The following is a 12,472-nucleotide window of genomic DNA, read 5'->3' as shown; positions in this document are numbered from 1 at the left end:
TAACATTGAACAGAGTTACAATTTAGAATACAGTTTCCTTGTTTCCTCTTTTAATAGCCTATAGCAAAAAATTTGAAAAATTATTTTTCCAACAGAACTAAATAGAGTAAAAGTGCAAAATTTAAACCCAAACTCCAAAATTTTTATAGATAGCTTTTTTTTAACATTTTTTCCATGTTCCTGGTATCTTACCTTGTATGACATTTTTCTCTGGGGCGCGAGTTCTGGTGCACCCTGTAGGTTAAAATTATTCTTGTTGGTCAAAATAGCAGGTTCGACTATAATGAAAAAATCAAACGTAAAAGATTTTGCCAGTCTGAAGATAAGGATAGTAGTAATACTGACGAAGATCCTGCATGTTTTTATTATTAAAGTTACTATTCAAAAAGCAAAGGTGGAGAGGAATGGAGATTTGCTGCACATTATGCAAGAAATAGGTTCATGGTTCCTGGGTTGGGGTAGAAATTGATGAAGACTTTACATGCGATAAATATAAATATGTTGAGTAAACGTTGAATTGAAATGTTAGAAAACTGAATTTAAAATATTATTTCTATGCTATATACAGAGTGAATATAAAGTATGGAACCAAGCGGATTTATTTTTAATCATTTGCCTCCAGAAAATAATAATTAATATAAATTAAAGTAATATAAAAAATGTGATCGTATTTTCAGAACGAAATTTTGTTTTGTTTTTGTAATATGCGATTTTTTTTTCTCAAAATTGCAATTTATGTGAAATTTTTTTTTTTAAAAAATTAAATATAAAGCAGATAGTTGTAATCCTTAGAGGATAGATTTTATGAGAAAAATGATTTTTTGTAGAACTCAAAAACAAAAGGAAATTTCGAAAAACTTAATTCTTGTTAAACCATCACATTTTTATAGTACTTTATCACTCATCAATTAGTTTTTTCAAAAAATAAATAGTTTAAGCAAAAAACGTTTGGTTCCATACTTTTTATTCACCTGGTATATACTTACTGCCTACCCTATCTCATTTTAGAAATATGCAATATCCCATTTTATCAACACTTGTGGGTAAAATGGTAAATTTGCAGATACCTTAAATAAATTTTGATCACGCAACCACGATAATGAAACTTTACTTTTGTATGACTTTTCAATAAAAGAATGTTTAGTCTATCGTCTAATAAACTTGTTTTAGTTATTGAATTTGTGAATATTTCTACAAAAAGTTTCAAACGTTAAATGTCATATTTTACACACATTTCTTCTACGAGTATGTGTATTTCTGCAGAAACAAATCAATTCGTCTCAGATCTTGCGAATGGTAATTAACTAATTAATTTCAGTACTTTCCGAACGAGTCCATCAAAACAGACTGATCTTGAACGGAATGGTAGTATCTGATTGATATGAAATGTTGCCAGTTTATAGAGGAGTTTCTAGACATATACCGGGTGTGCAATATTCACGCCTCTATAATCATTGCTGCAATAATTACTCCTCTAAGTGGCTATGTTGGTGACAAGTCACCTGCTATTGAACGTTACTTATAACAGCAGGTACATATTAAATTATCCCAATTACGCACAGTTATGACGTCAGACATCTGTCATTCGCAAAAACCGTAGTTTTTAAAACACTTTCACTGCGGCAAAGTGTCATATCATAATTCAGATGTTAGGATTTGGGCAAAACTTTGTTTACTCCACAAAGTCAAAGAATGAGGACGCGACAAATAAACAGAAAAAAGGGACAAACTGGAACTCATTCAATTTATCTTTATCTGTCAGGAGTTTGGTTTACGATGAATTTTGTTCCTTCTTTTTTTCTTATTCTTGTTTGTGCATCTCATTTTATAGTAGCACAATGCAATGCACTAAAAAAACGAGTTGCAAAAAAGTGTTTGTTTCAGCCTTCGCGATATCCAAATCGGAATACCACCCGAGGAAACAAAATTAATTACGAGTTGACCTCTTAATTGCAGATTGAGCAGATTCGAATTGAACGGAATTTTAAGTATGTTGGGGCTGATGTCCCACCCCACGCTCCCCTAATTATTAAATTCTGAAGCGGTTGAGTATTTTTAATAAAAATGAATCGGTCCAATAATGGTTTTCTAAGATAAACGGTGATAAATTTAAAACGTTGAGCGGTTAATTTAACAAAGTTTGCTTGTTAACTTGGTAATTCGTTTTGTACGCTTCTAAATCACTCCGGCAAAGTTCAAATGAGTCAAGAGAGCTGGAATGAAGTAGAGCTTTTTATTTGTTTTGTAGTTTTACTACGCTTTACTACGAGCCATTCATATCTCCCATTCATAAGGGACTTTATTGTTTTTTATTCTCTCTACAAGCTTCAAACTTTACTATTATCGAGTTAAACGGGACGTAAAATTTGTTTTAAAATTTACTTGAAGCTCTTTCAGCTCGGATGATTTATTTTTTAGGTTTTCGAGGGGTTCTCGTGAATGAAAAGACAGGTCAATGTCGAAGAGTTTTATTTAATTTGGTACAAAAATATTAGATAAATTTATTATACAACAATGTACAAATAACACCATAATTTTAGCGAAATTCGATACAGGGCAATAAATCACTGAAAGTACATACCACCCTGTATAACAGTAAAATCACTTAAATCTAAGGAACAATTCTGACATGTATTGCAAACAAATTACGACCAATCGGCCGTGCGGCGAAAAAAACTTTGGCAGACAGTGACATGAGATCTGAAATAGGAAAAAAACAGGTCTATAACAAACACACAGTTAGGTACATATTTGAGCAAAAATAATGCGAAAATTATTTGGCACTATTAATAGTCTTTACAATTAAATTTATCTAAATTCGACTAAAGTAACGTATGTACAAACAAATTTTTAAGCGTCAATAAACGGTTTGTCAAGGTAACATTTAAGGAAGAACGGGCGTAAACATAAAGGATACTCTAGTGCGAGAAACTCCGGTATCCATCGAATCAACACCCGTATAGACTTTTTACATAAACTACATAATTTTTAACTAATAAGATTTGGTAGCTAGACAGCCTTTTTTCACTAGACGAAAGTAAATCACTTTCTTTTAACTTTGGTTTTGTTCTGCAGATGATCACCATTCTTCCTGTCCGCACTGTTCTTTACGTTACTCAACAACGCCCTGAACTGCATTATCTGCATTGCCGTCACTGAAGGGTTACTGCAAGATTCCAGCCACTTCAAAAATTTCTCTCCATGCTCGACGGCCTCACTATACGACAAGCAATCCTTTTTATCCATCGTCACGTTATTGTTGTTGATATGAAGCAAATTGTCCAAGACTGACTTCACTTTGTTGTTGTTGTTCGACTTATCCACCGAAAGATTTTCCGCATCGGGTGAATCCTTCGTCAGTTGTTGATACAAAATTGGCTTTTCCGGGGTTACGGCAGGTGTGGCACTCTGCTGATACGAGAGCTGCTTGTACCAGTTCCAAAACCAGGAACTTTGCATGTTTGATGTTGAATTTGTTGTTGTCGTGACCGGAGGAAGTCCATTCGAACGACTGTGACTCAATATCGCTTCTTGCGCTTTCAACCAACTGTTGATGTACTCTTCAACCGATTGTTGTTCTTTGGGCGGCTTGATAGAGTTTTGTTGTTTGAGAGTTGAGCTGCTTGGAGTTGTCGTGTCAGGAGTAACTTTCTTGTTAAGTTGATGTTGCATCAGAATGTTGTTCCACTGACTGAGGAGGTTGATATTTGTGGCTAGATCGGCAAGACTAGAAGTGTTGTTGGTTGAAGAGGTGAACATCTCGGGTCGGTTCAAGCCAAGTTCGACACTCAACCTTGCCAATTCCGCTCGATTTCGCTCGCGTTCGGTTATTTGGGAGGCTGTCTTGGGGGTAGTTTCCGTCTTGATGCTGAGATTTTGCGGCGTTTTCGGTGTGCAATCGATGTCGTTTTTAGTATAGTCCATCGGCGTGTACAAAGACTCGGAATTGGTAGGTGTGTAAATGTTTGACGATTTCAAGCTGAGATTGAATGGCTGTACTATCGGATCTTCGATTTTCGGCCGCTTGTCTTTAGGTTCGATGGATTCGTCCGTGTCAGGACTGGACTGTCGAGAGAGATAAGAAATTTTGCTTTCGTTCTTGCACCATCCCCTGAGGGTGGATTCGGGCACGCCGATGTCCCTTGCGACCGAGGCCTTGCTCTCGCCATCGTGCACCCTCCTGATGGCCTCCAGCTTTCCGTGAGCGCTGATAGTGCGCAACGAGCGCTTGACGTTCTTCGTGGACATCGTCTCCACCGAGAGGAGCACGTGGTGGAGGCGTGCGACGAGCCAATGGGAATGCGCCCGAGTGCGCAGTTGTAAAAAACCTCACCGCCAAAAACTTCACACAAACAAATGAAACTTGCGGCCAAGTTTTGACGAATGTAGTTGGGAGTGACGCAGGCGCGCGCTTTTCTCAAACACCGGGTATGATGAGTGTGCGGACATCCGCTCGCGACGGCCGGCTAGTGGCAAGTAGTAGTTTCTTGCGAGGTTGGCCAGTCGGTGGTCAGTTCCTTTGTCCAGGCGATCAATACTGGCGACGGACGAACACGGACTGAGCGCAGGGCAGGCAGAAGCAGGGAGGTTCGCGGGTCCCCGCGTGATGGCTTGACGTGACACCCTCCCACCCCCGGTGGTAGGGACGGGTGAATACTTGCGCGAAGACGCGTTCACGCAGCTCAACAAGCACGACAGCACGAGATTCGCAACGGAACGGCACAAGAATCACGTGCGAGAACAGCTGATGGACGACTGATACAAGAACATAAAAGAAGCCCTCCGTAGACGAAAAATAAACAATTAAATAAACGATGATACGGTACTGACTTATTTGACAGGGTGGCCGCGGTCAATTTTCGCGATATGCCATGTGGCCAGTTTCCATTCAATTTTGATACAGTGAGCGGAAACAAGCTTTTGTCATTAGTGATCGCCAACGTATTTGGAAGTAATTAGTACAAGGCATCAACATGTCGTGTTACTAATTACAAATAAAGCTACACTTTTTAGGGTAGTTTTTTCTTTGCAATTATAAGTACATATTATTATTAGACTGGACCAAAAACACTAACACTAAGCCACCCTTGTTACCCTTGTGTGCGTTTATGGTCAAAGAGGCACCTGCAAAATGACCTACCCAACAAAGCTAAACAGCTCTTAAGTAATTAAACCGCATTGCCGTTCTTATATACCTGCAACTCGAAATAACAAACCGTTGTTGTCGCTAATAAGCCCTCTTCGACGCCAGACATTCAAGAAAAATTTCTACAGTTTATGACGTTTTAATCACCTCTTTTCGATAATTTCTGTTTACTTTTCTTAATCAATATTTCGCCCAGCAGATGTGACGACCTTTGTTGTTATTACTTAGCATAATGTTTTTGTTTGTTATGAAGCTGAAGGTAAGAGCCCAAAATTGAAAATTATTTTTTTTGTCACAAAATTATCTGTTTAACAATGTTTAATAATTTTTGCACAATTTTAATTTTCGTTAATTTTAAATCCATTGAGAAGAATTCATGGCACCTGTTGTAGGTTGTAGTTATGTTGGAGTGGTTCGATTAATTTTAAATGAGAATTTTTCACGGTGGATTTGACTAAGGTGTCGTTATGCATTTGTAATAAAAAAATAATTTCATTATTTGCGATTTGCACAACTAAATAAAAAAAACAAAGTTTTTAACTTCAGTCTTTAGCATACTTGCAGCCTCACTACACTGATGTTTAAACATTTTTTAGCAGAACTTCCTTAGTTTATGAAGGTATACTTCTGTTCTGACCCTGTACAAAATTCCAATTACAACCTTAGGGAGTCGTAAAGATCTTATGTTTTATAAGCTTGTATAAATGCTTGCGAAAGACCCCACTAAACAGAAAGTTCTCTCGTTATTGAATGATGCAAGAACATTATCATTGTTGCGGGAATAACTTCACTTAAAATGTAACAACAGTATAAACAACCAAAAATATCTCAGTTTTGTTCGTTCTTAAACCAGTAATTTTGATTTTTTAAGTTTTTTAGGCAGGTTTCTTAAAGCCAAGTGTTATTAACAGATAGTTTGGACGAGTTTGAGTGTAAATCTGAGGCTTTATTTCACGGGTGGATTTTTAAACCACGAGTGTTTAACGAGTTGTTTATCATCCACGAGATGGAATAAATGAACCGATTTACACGAAAACGAGTTGAATACAACTTTTTATTATTCGAATTAGACTTAACAACGCTTAAAAATGCTTTAAATCTGTTAAAAATAATCTGACGTTTCGTATTGAGAAATACCAAACAGTTGTCAAAACTTCCTTACACAGGAGAAAAACCGTAAATTTTGACAGTGTCGAATACTAAAGAAATAAATGTACTCTTATGTTATCATCTTTAAAATTAAGGCACTAATACTTAATTTTTCATCCTATCATTTCCACCCATTCCACCCTTTCTGCAAACATTTCGTGTAATATTTGAGAATTTAACAGCCTCCTTTTTGGAATCCATCAATACCATCTTGTTCGTTCGAAGGGCGAAATCGCGTGTGTTTCGGCTGCGTAAATCGGGCCTGAGCGTTGGGTTTGGGGTGGACAGGCAGGCGGGGGGTGGCAGAGGGCTGTAGGTCGCGGTCCGCGGACCCCCAACGGTCGTTTGGACGTCGACGCGGGGTACGGCGGGGGGTTCGCGAACCACCTTCCTGCCCGCGCACCTCACCCCGGCGACGGTTCACTCTGGTAAACAGCGCCCGGCCTTCTCCGCGTGAAATTACCGGGGACTAACTATCGACATCGGCACTAAAACCCACTCCGGATGGACCCTCCGCAAAGTGCGTCACCGACGTTCTCCTACACAACAATATCGGACGGAGGCGGCGACGGCGCCGTCACCATGCCAGTTGGATTTTGGATTTTTGGATTTTTACCGGTCCGACTTTTTTACACTTCTTTATTAGCGTCGTTTCGGACACGAAAGGCAAAAAACGCATTGTTCGCAGTGGAAAATAAGGCGAAGGTTTTGTCGAAATAAATTGGAGAGTTTTGCGAGTTTCTGATCGAAATGATCGAATTCGACGTAATCATAAGCTTGTGTTATGCCTCGACGCAAAATATTACCCTCATTTATCATGGTTTGAGGGATTCAAATAAAAGATAATCCGAAATAAGCTTTACATGTACGAAACAAAAAAATGTTTTGACCGTCGGAAAATTCAAATACTATTTTTACTTTAACACGTTAAATCCATCAATAGTTTTTAAACCTTAAGGATGTTTGTTTTTCTGAACCATGAAAAGAAAGCTAAACCTGTTCAAAATAAGCTCTATCGCTAGCCGTTTATCCTAGAGGAATTTAATAATGTAGAAGCATCGCAAAACGCTAAACAATTTTTTACCATTAAAGGCAAAATGATCCTTTCTCGGGTAAACGTGCTGTATATTGTCGGCAGAGATAAGAAGATTGACAAAACCCTTCGTGCTTAGGTCTAATATACACAAATTGATATAATAATTATGGTACGGTCTGCACCTACGCGAAAATGTCATGACGCAGCGTCCTGAAAGGACCTACTTTCCAGATTTTGTATAAATTTATCGTTAATTTTCTAAGAAAACGCGTTGTTGCTTTAAAAACAAACTAAAAGCGAAAATTTAATTTTTTTATCTGTGACTATCAAAACTACCAGACTTTTGAGAATTTTGGTTTGGCTGATTTTATTCTAATCTAATGCAGCAAATACAGGTGTCCGGAAAGTAGCGCACCTCCTTGAAAGGAAGTAAGAGTACTCAAAAAATGTTTAAAAAATTCTATCTGTCAAAAAATTTTGTATTTTGTACTATGATCTTGTTTTTTTTATAATTATTTAGTAAAGGTAAAAAAATTTGCCAATAAAAGCCACAAATAACAATAAATAGAATTACAATTTAGGATACAGTTTCCTTGTTTCCTCTTCTAATAGCCTGTAGCAAAAAAACTTAAAAAATTATTCTTCCAATAGAAATAAATAGAGTCAAACTGCAGAATTTAAACTCTCATAACTTCGAAATTTTTATAAATAGATTTTTTTTTAACATTTTTCTTGTTGTCCAGGGCATCACTCGATGATACAGTGTGGAGGTGTGCGATTTTCCAGACAACCTGTATGTATTTAAATGCGCAATTTTTCAGTATCTATTAGACATTCGTCTGATTTGGTTCTAAAAATATGAAAAATTTCAACCCAAAGCTTAGTGCAAATAATTTATATGGATCACAGCGAGAATTCTGGAGTTGTGGGACTACATAAAGATTATAATACATGGTTCGACTCTATGCAGACCTGTGCAAATGTTTAAATGAACAGCAACAAGAGTTGGTACTCCGCCTCTGCTTATATATTCCTTCGTCCATCCCCCGATGGTATACTGTGATTGACATTTTCTTGTCACAAACGGCGGCCTCTGATAATCAAATTATCCGTCGTCGAATTTAGGACTCAACCCTGATCGTTCTAATTTAGTTCGGGACTTTCCCGATCGACAAAAATTTACTTCGATAAGTGAGGGTTTTAATATTTGCGTCAAGCTTTGATGTATTCGCTACAAAGGAAAAAACGTGTGATAGAAAGAACATCTAATTATCTCGTTATGTCCCGCATCTTTGCCAAAGCCCTATTTTTTTTAACGGCCCAATTAACGTTTGACGTATAACGTGAAAACGTGAAAATTATCATAGTAGCACTAAATGGTTTATTTTGATCATTATACAAAATATCTCAGATTTAGTTGTTAAAATAATATTCACAAATCAAATTGATATTACTCGTACGTTTCGTAGATAAAGTACCTTTATTCACGATACAATAACAACAAAAAATTATCACAAATTCAGGTTCTGATTGAAAAAAGCTAAATGTCAAGTTTGCTGCAATTTGTGATTCCCAACTTTCCCTCGTATTTATTCAGTTCATTAAGGCCTTTTCTCTTAATCTGGATACTATGAAAAGGCAAAAGCTCGTTTAAAGAAGAAACTCTCTTGGAACAATACAAACCCGGAATCATAAATCAGTCCAAAGCCAATAAAAAATTTAGTATTGTAGCCGTATTGTGCTAATAATTACGTAATGTCGTATCGATCTACCCTGACCCAACAAATATGTATTTTATAAAAATGCCTATTTCTTTCCGATTAGCTAATTTAATATTTACAGTGTCATTATCTGTGAGTAATTTATGAAACTTCCGATGGTACTTGAGCATTTTACTCATCAGTGCCCATTTTACTAGGTTTTAAACCATTTGAAATATTGTTCTCAGTTTCCGAGTTACAGCGTCAACAATAAAAGTTGAATAAACAACTTTTCCAAGGGTTATAAAAGCATCCCTTTAACCGCATCGTGTCGGTAAGATTTATTCGAACGCATCACAGGTGGGCACTTTTTGTGTAAGTTGCAGCATAAGAAACATCAACAACGGTTGAATGAAATCATAAAAATTCATGAGTGACGGAGTTATGAATGAAAGAACCGAGAGAGAATGAGAGCGTGTGTATGTGTTTGAGCTCATTCGATGTAAATAAAACGTTTTCAACAGGTTGTCGTTTGTAAACACATCACGTTGAGCTTTTTATTACGTATAATCGCATTAAAAACCGAACTACCACTACGAGCTTTAAACGAAAACAATTAATAAATATGGCAAGAGGAGAGAGCTTCCCATAGCGGATAATGAAGCGCCCGTTTAACTCATTAAATTAAAAACGGAACGGTTCCGGATTAAAGCAAACTGCCGGATGATTAAATCGGAAAGCACAAACTACACTAATAAATTTTATGATAATAATGTGGTGGATTGTTTGATTTAACGGTAGCAATTGATAGAAAGAACAAATTCGTTTACGAGGATTCGGTCGAGCGAAAGGGTCAAAAACCAAATGATCCGGATTCAATGAACCGTTTTACGAAAGTATTTTTTTCAACAAGTATTCCTTTCAAAGCTCAATTAGGAACGCTCTACGATATCAAAAAGGAAGCTAGAGATTGATAAGCTAGATATCCATACCTGAGGTGTTTCAGACACGTGCATCCTTTTCAAATTGTAACCGTCGTTTCCGGTTTAAATTTTACGTTGCTAACACTAATACCTGTTATTGCAGTATTAAACACTTGTAGGACTTATGTGGGTAGTAACTCTACTATACACTGACACCAAGAGTATTTTTAATGACCGTAAAAATAAAAAGTGGGAAAAATTCCTTGTCTACAATTACAAAGCTAACTTCTTATCAGGGCATAATAATAGTTTATAACATTAGAAAAAAATAGATTAATTTAATTATTATACTGTATGGTCAAATACAGAGTGAATATAAAGTATGGAACCAAGCGGTTTTATTTTTAATCATTTGCCTCCGGAAAATAATAATTAATATAAATTAAAGTAATATAAAAAATGTGATCGTGATTTCAGAACAAAATTTTGTTTTGTTTTTGAGTTATGCGTTTTTTTTTTGTCGAAATTGCAATTTATGTGAAAAAATTTTTTTGAAAAAATTAAAAATAAAGCAGATAGTTGTAACTTTAGAGTATAGCTTTTATGAGAAAAATCATTTTATAGTGGGTTGCCATTTAAAAAAATTAATTTTTTTGTAGAACTCAAAAAAACAAAGGAAATTTCGAAAAATTTTATTCTTGTTAAATCATCACATTTTTATAGTACTTTAGCACTCATCAATTAATTTTTTCAAAAAATAAATAGTTTAAGCAAAAAACGTTTGGTTCCATACTTTTTATTCACCTGGTATAATTGTTATCAAAGTCGATATCAGAAAAATTCAGTGCCTTATTTATATTTAGAAAAACGTGAATAATTATTGTAGATAACCACAAACACAGTTTATTTATTTTCACCTGAGCATGACCACTTTGAAATTTGTGTTAAAAATAAAACTTTGGTGTGTCGGGTTGAATTGTGTTTGTGTTCCATTCCCATACCAAGAGGATTCAATAAGAAGTACCTAGTAAATTATTATACAGACATTTTAAGTCTAAATTGATAAAAATTAAAGAGCTAAGTTTGCTAAACCAAAGGGTTTTCATAAACACTTGTGATATTCTGATATTATAATTCACGAAAATTCAACAAACTATTTTGTAGTAAAATTATGTAGGTATCTAATTTTGATAAAATTTTAGTCTATAAAAATTCGTACTATTGTGTTTGTTGTAACGAGTGTTTTTTTATATTTGGCGTCAAAGATATCCATGAAAGTTCGATTGTGAACTAACCATCGTATTGAAAGTTATTGTTAGTTATGATATGACATTTGTTCAATCCTGCTATCGAATCTTGTCGTTTCTCACTAGGATACAAAACGAGAAAGTACTTGTTTTGCTCACTCATGACAACCTGAGGTAAAAGTGTTAGGTAATCATTTGCCCTCTCATTTACCTCACTCAAAGAAGAATCTTTCGTTTAAAATTGCTCAACATGTGTATTTATTTATAGTTTTACCTCACACTTTTACCTCACGTAATGTGTGTGTGTAATGTGTTCCATGATTCACTGGCAGGAGTGAACAAAACGCACTCCTGAGAATCTAATTCACCCACTTGTGTGTCATCTCCGACACACGCATGGGGGTATCTTTTAGTTTCTCCACTCGTACTGTAATATACTATTGACACCTCGCCGGGCGTATTAAAAATTGTGGTCCGTTCACAACACACTCATATCACCGGCAACTATGACGTCAAATTTAAATAAATAGGTACATGTTAGAAAATATGTAGGTAGGGATTTTTTTTTGTTTTCATTAATTCACTTTTATTTAAGTAAACTAAAACGTTAGCAAAAGAGTGTTAAGATTCAATAAAGTATACAAATTGTTTTGATGCGATTTCATAACTAAGCAAAATTATCGCCTGATTATTTTTTAATTAAGATATTCTCTTAAATATTCAATTTTTATAAACTTACTTGTCACAAAACTAAAACGTTTATACCTATTACATTTCATTTCATTTTGTAAATACATACACTACTTTTGTTAAGTTGAAATGAAGTTATAATATTCAGATATAAATATGTCATAAAGATTTTGAAATTTATCTCTAATTAATTTTATAATTTTGTTTTTTCACATAAGTAACCCCCAAATTTCAAAAAAATATTTTTGTTGTTCATCGATTACAGAACGGAACTGAGAAAACCTGACAACTTTTGATAAGCTCCAAAGATGTCAACAGCGAAGTCCAATTGCGAGATAAACATGCAAATAAGTTGTTTAACATTCAGATTAGCTTTGTTTTCCGCGATGTACAATTAGCCATCTCGAAACATCGGTTTCCAAACAACAGCAATCGAAATTCCTCTTCTGTCGGCTAATAATTGCCACAATAAGAAAATTGAGGCGTTTATTTTGAAGGGAGGTCCGCTAATATCGGCAGGGGATGTTTTTATATCCAGACCGGACGATTCGCATCCCCTAAAATGACTTCACCCTCGACGA

At 35.6% G+C, this 12,472-nt stretch overlaps 2 protein-coding genes across 2 annotated transcripts in view; both read right to left on the bottom strand.

Moving 5' to 3' along the window:
- Positions 1-12,472, bottom strand: part of LOC123010519 (dynein regulatory complex subunit 7) — a 47,763-nt gene that overhangs the window by 32,920 nt on the left and 2,371 nt on the right. The gene's annotated exons all lie outside the window — the stretch shown is intronic.
- LOC123010523 (protein distal antenna-like) lies at positions 2,453-4,607 on the bottom strand. Its single transcript, XM_044407476.1, has one exon. The coding sequence runs from the start codon at positions 4,246-4,248 to the stop codon at positions 3,043-3,045; it is 1,206 nt and encodes a 401-aa protein (XP_044263411.1). The 5' UTR covers positions 4,249-4,607; the 3' UTR covers positions 2,453-3,042.

Source organism: Tribolium madens, unplaced genomic scaffold, assembly GCF_015345945.1.
Source record: "Tribolium madens isolate multiple individuals breed KSU strain unplaced genomic scaffold, Tmad_KSU_1.1 Scaffold_91;HRSCAF=231;Tcas5.2_LG7, whole genome shotgun sequence".
NCBI classification, from domain to species: domain Eukaryota; kingdom Metazoa; phylum Arthropoda; class Insecta; order Coleoptera; family Tenebrionidae; genus Tribolium; species Tribolium madens.
The sequence above is the reverse complement of the archived record's forward strand: the minus strand, read 5'-3'. Positions and strand labels throughout refer to the sequence as shown.

Bases quoted from the DNA above. Each gene is read 5' to 3' on its own strand.
- LOC123010523 (XM_044407476.1), bottom strand. From the start codon at position 4,248: ATGTCCACGAAGAACGTCAAGCGCTCGTTGCGCACTATCAGCGCTCAC.